General features: G+C 48.9%; 1 protein-coding gene across 1 annotated transcript; it reads left to right on the top strand.

The window, feature by feature from the left end:
- Positions 1-312: 312 nt before the first annotated feature.
- LOC119291434 (uncharacterized oxidoreductase At4g09670-like) lies at positions 313-3071 on the top strand. The gene is made up of 2 exons (XM_037570195.1): positions 313-884; positions 2246-3071. Exons 1-2 carry the CDS (start codon positions 396-398, stop codon positions 2864-2866), a joined length of 1110 nt encoding a protein of 369 aa, XP_037426092.1. The 5' UTR covers positions 313-395; the 3' UTR covers positions 2867-3071.
- Positions 3072-3371: the final 300 nt, after the last annotated feature.

Genomic DNA, 3371 nt, shown 5'->3' with positions numbered 1-3371 from the left:
AGTAGGTAGTAACTTAGACTAGTAACATGCATATATTACTAGTCTATGTTACTACCTATATAGTGAGAAGTAATATATATGTGGTATTATATAACACTTTATTTATTAGGTTGTAGACTCATCTTGTTTTTGTACGTGTGGTGTTACCTATAGTATGGATAAAACTAGCTATGCTACTTAAATCAATTGTCAAAACAAATTTACTAAGTTGGATCATATGTTACTGCTGAAGTTACTTCAATGTGTAGTCTAAGCCAACGAGTGGGCTGTTGGTTTTCTCGCGGCCTTCTGTACATTTGTACATTTGGACACATTCGTCGCGCTCGCTCTAGCAGCTCACACACACACACAAAGCCCACCCGGCGCCGAAGCAACACGCGCACCTGCCGCTTGCCATGTCGTCCGCCGCGCCGGCGCCGGAGGAGCAGCCGCCACGCCCTGTGCGTTTCGGCATCATGGGATGCGCCTCCATCGCGCGCAAGCTCGCGCGGGCCATGCTGCTCGCCGCGCCCGCCTGCGCCGTGACCGCCGTCGGCAGCCGCTCCGAGGCCAAGGCCCGCCTCTTCGCCGCCGACAACGGCCTCCCCGCGGAAGCGCGCCTGCACGGCTCCTACGAGGCGCTCCTCGACGACCCGGGCGTCGACGCCGTCTACCTCCCGCTCCCCACCAGCCTCCACGTCCAGTGGGCCACCGCCGCCGCCGCGCGGGGCAAGCACGTGCTCCTCGAGAAGCCCGCCGCGCTCTGCGCCGCCGACCTCGACGCCATCCTCGCCGCCTGCGACGCCAGTGGCGTCCAGTTCATGGACTCCACCATGTGGATGCACCACCCCCGCACCGCCAAGATGCACGAGCTCCTCCCCGCCGACGTCGGCGACGTCAGAGTTGTGAGTTTTTCAAACTGACTTCTTGCGATAATAATTTTGCTCTCCAACTATCTAGAGAAATATACTACTATCCTTGTTGATGAGGTCCATTGCATTTGTGTTCTAGCCGGCCTAGATGGAGATACATTACCAATAATTTGTGGATCTTGTCAGGTTGCCTTAATATTCTATTGCATCTGCTTAAGCGCCAAAAGATTCTCTAGATAACTCTGAACTAGTTGCAGTTTGTCGTAGTATCCAGCCAACAAGGGCTAGTTAGTTGCCTCTTGGTAACAAAAAAACTGAATTTAAGTATGGGATCTGGTATGAGAACAAATGCTTATTGACAATGAGCAAGCACACTGACAACATAAATCATGATAAAAATTGGGAGGATGCTCATAACATCAGAAAGGAAAATGACAAACTGACAGTGCGCAAAAACCAAAGACATGAAATAAAAAAAGATGGAAACGTTATTAGGCAAGATAGGACAGCTACCTTCACATGATTACCTGATCTAGCTGCCAAATTGACCAGGATGAAAGTGCAGTGAATCATATTGTGTTTCTAGCACTTGATACCATATCATCTTGAGGTGTAGACTCTGTTCAATTTTCTCCTTCCCCCGAACTATGCGTAAGTTCTTTTCTCGTCGAATCCTATGTACTAGACAATTGATAAGGCTGTTATTAAGCAAAGCACGTCATCTAGCTTTCGATATATCAGTTGCCTAATTATTGAGCTCAGTGAAGATGAGTGACATTTTGTTGCTAGCAATTGGAACTAACCCGTCATTGTGTACCTCAAAACCAATTTGGCGGAGCCTTGATTAATAATTGAATATAGCATCTACCTGTCCTTGCTTAGTTTACTTGAAGGGACAATGATGTCTTGTTTCCTGTTTCTTGGACTTCTCTCTTGATTGAGCTGTAGATTTTTGTTCATTCTGAGTTGTCCTCTACAACTCCTTGAAAGTCATTATCATGACCATCAATTTAAGATTAGCCAGTACAAATATTACGGTGACCAGGTTCCACGATGACTGTTTCCATTCAGTAGCAGTGTGATGTTACCTTTGTTGATGTAACTTCATAACTCTGGGCAGAACATATAGCAACAGCACCGATGTGGTTCCTGGTTTATGGCAGGGAGAAGTTTTGGTAAGGCCACAGGACCCTATAGCACATAATGGATTCCAAAATGCTTATGAAATGATCTATTTCCCATTCTGTGCGCCTCAAGTGTTTCGCCACTGCAGTGTGATGTTTCCTTCCTTGATAGAACTTCACAGCTGTTTGCATTCAGTTAAACGTGGACACTTCTACGGTTGTCACAGTTAGTGAAAATAAATCAAATGTTTTTTTGTTCTGTTGCTGCAGGTGAACAGTCTGTTCAGCTTCCGAGCAAACGAAGATTTCCTCCAGAATGACATCAGGGTAAAGCCAGACCTCGACGCCCTGGGCGCGCTCGGCGACGCCGGGTGGTACTGCATCCGCGCGATCCTGTGGGCCGTCGACTACGAGCTTCCAAAGCACGTGATCGCGCTCTCTGACCCTGTCAAGAACCAAGCCGGCGTGCTCATCGCCTGTGGCGCGACACTCTACTGGGCCGACGGCAAGATGGCCACCTTCCACTGCTCGTTCCTCACCAACCTCACCATGGACCTGACCGTCGTCGGCACGGACGGTACTCTCCACGTCACCGACTTCATCATCCCGTATGAAGAGAAGTCCGGCCCGTTCAGCGTGGCCTCCAAGTCGAACTTCGCCGAGCTCAGCAACGGATGGGTTCCGCAGCCGAGCAAGCACGTTGTCATGACAGACCTGCCACAGGAGGCCCTGATGGTCCAGGAGTTCTGCAGGCTGGTGCAGGGCATCAGAGACGCCGGCGCCAAGCCTGAGAACAAGTGGCCGGCCATCACCCGGAAGACGCAGGTTGTGCTGGATGCAGTGAAGACTTCCATTGACAACGGATTTGGGTCTGTCGATGTTGTGAGCTAAAATACAACACGTAGCTGGTCGTATGTCTTCCAAGCCATGGCGCATAGCTGGCCATTCCTGTGATCTTCCAGGCCATGGAGTGTAGGTTGTATGTTTGCTCAAATCGTACTTGTACGCAGCGCAAAACTGCTTATATTGGAATAATAACTCGAATGATTCTTGTCATATTATGAACACACAGTTGAATGGCATATTATTATGGATTTATTGTGTGATATACTGGCAATATGGATGTGACACCCACGATGATCGGTTATTACCCAATGGGGACGAAACCCATCGGGTTTTGCCTTCCCAAACTCATCCCCACGAGAAAATCGTAAACCCGTCCCCGTCCCCATCACCGTGCGCGGGGCTAGTTTTCCGCCCGTCCCCTAAACCCATCGGGTTTCGGGGAACCCACCGGAAACCCATAAGAAAATCAAAATATTTAAACAAACATAGTGACAACAAAGAATAACATTTCAGCAGCAAAACAAGCACATTTCAGCAGCATAACTTGATC

Source organism: Triticum dicoccoides, chromosome 1A (genome assembly GCF_002162155.2).
Source record: "Triticum dicoccoides isolate Atlit2015 ecotype Zavitan chromosome 1A, WEW_v2.0, whole genome shotgun sequence".
Lineage (NCBI taxonomy): Eukaryota > Viridiplantae > Streptophyta > Magnoliopsida > Poales > Poaceae > Triticum > Triticum dicoccoides.
This window is presented reverse-complemented; position numbering and strand designations above follow the sequence as displayed.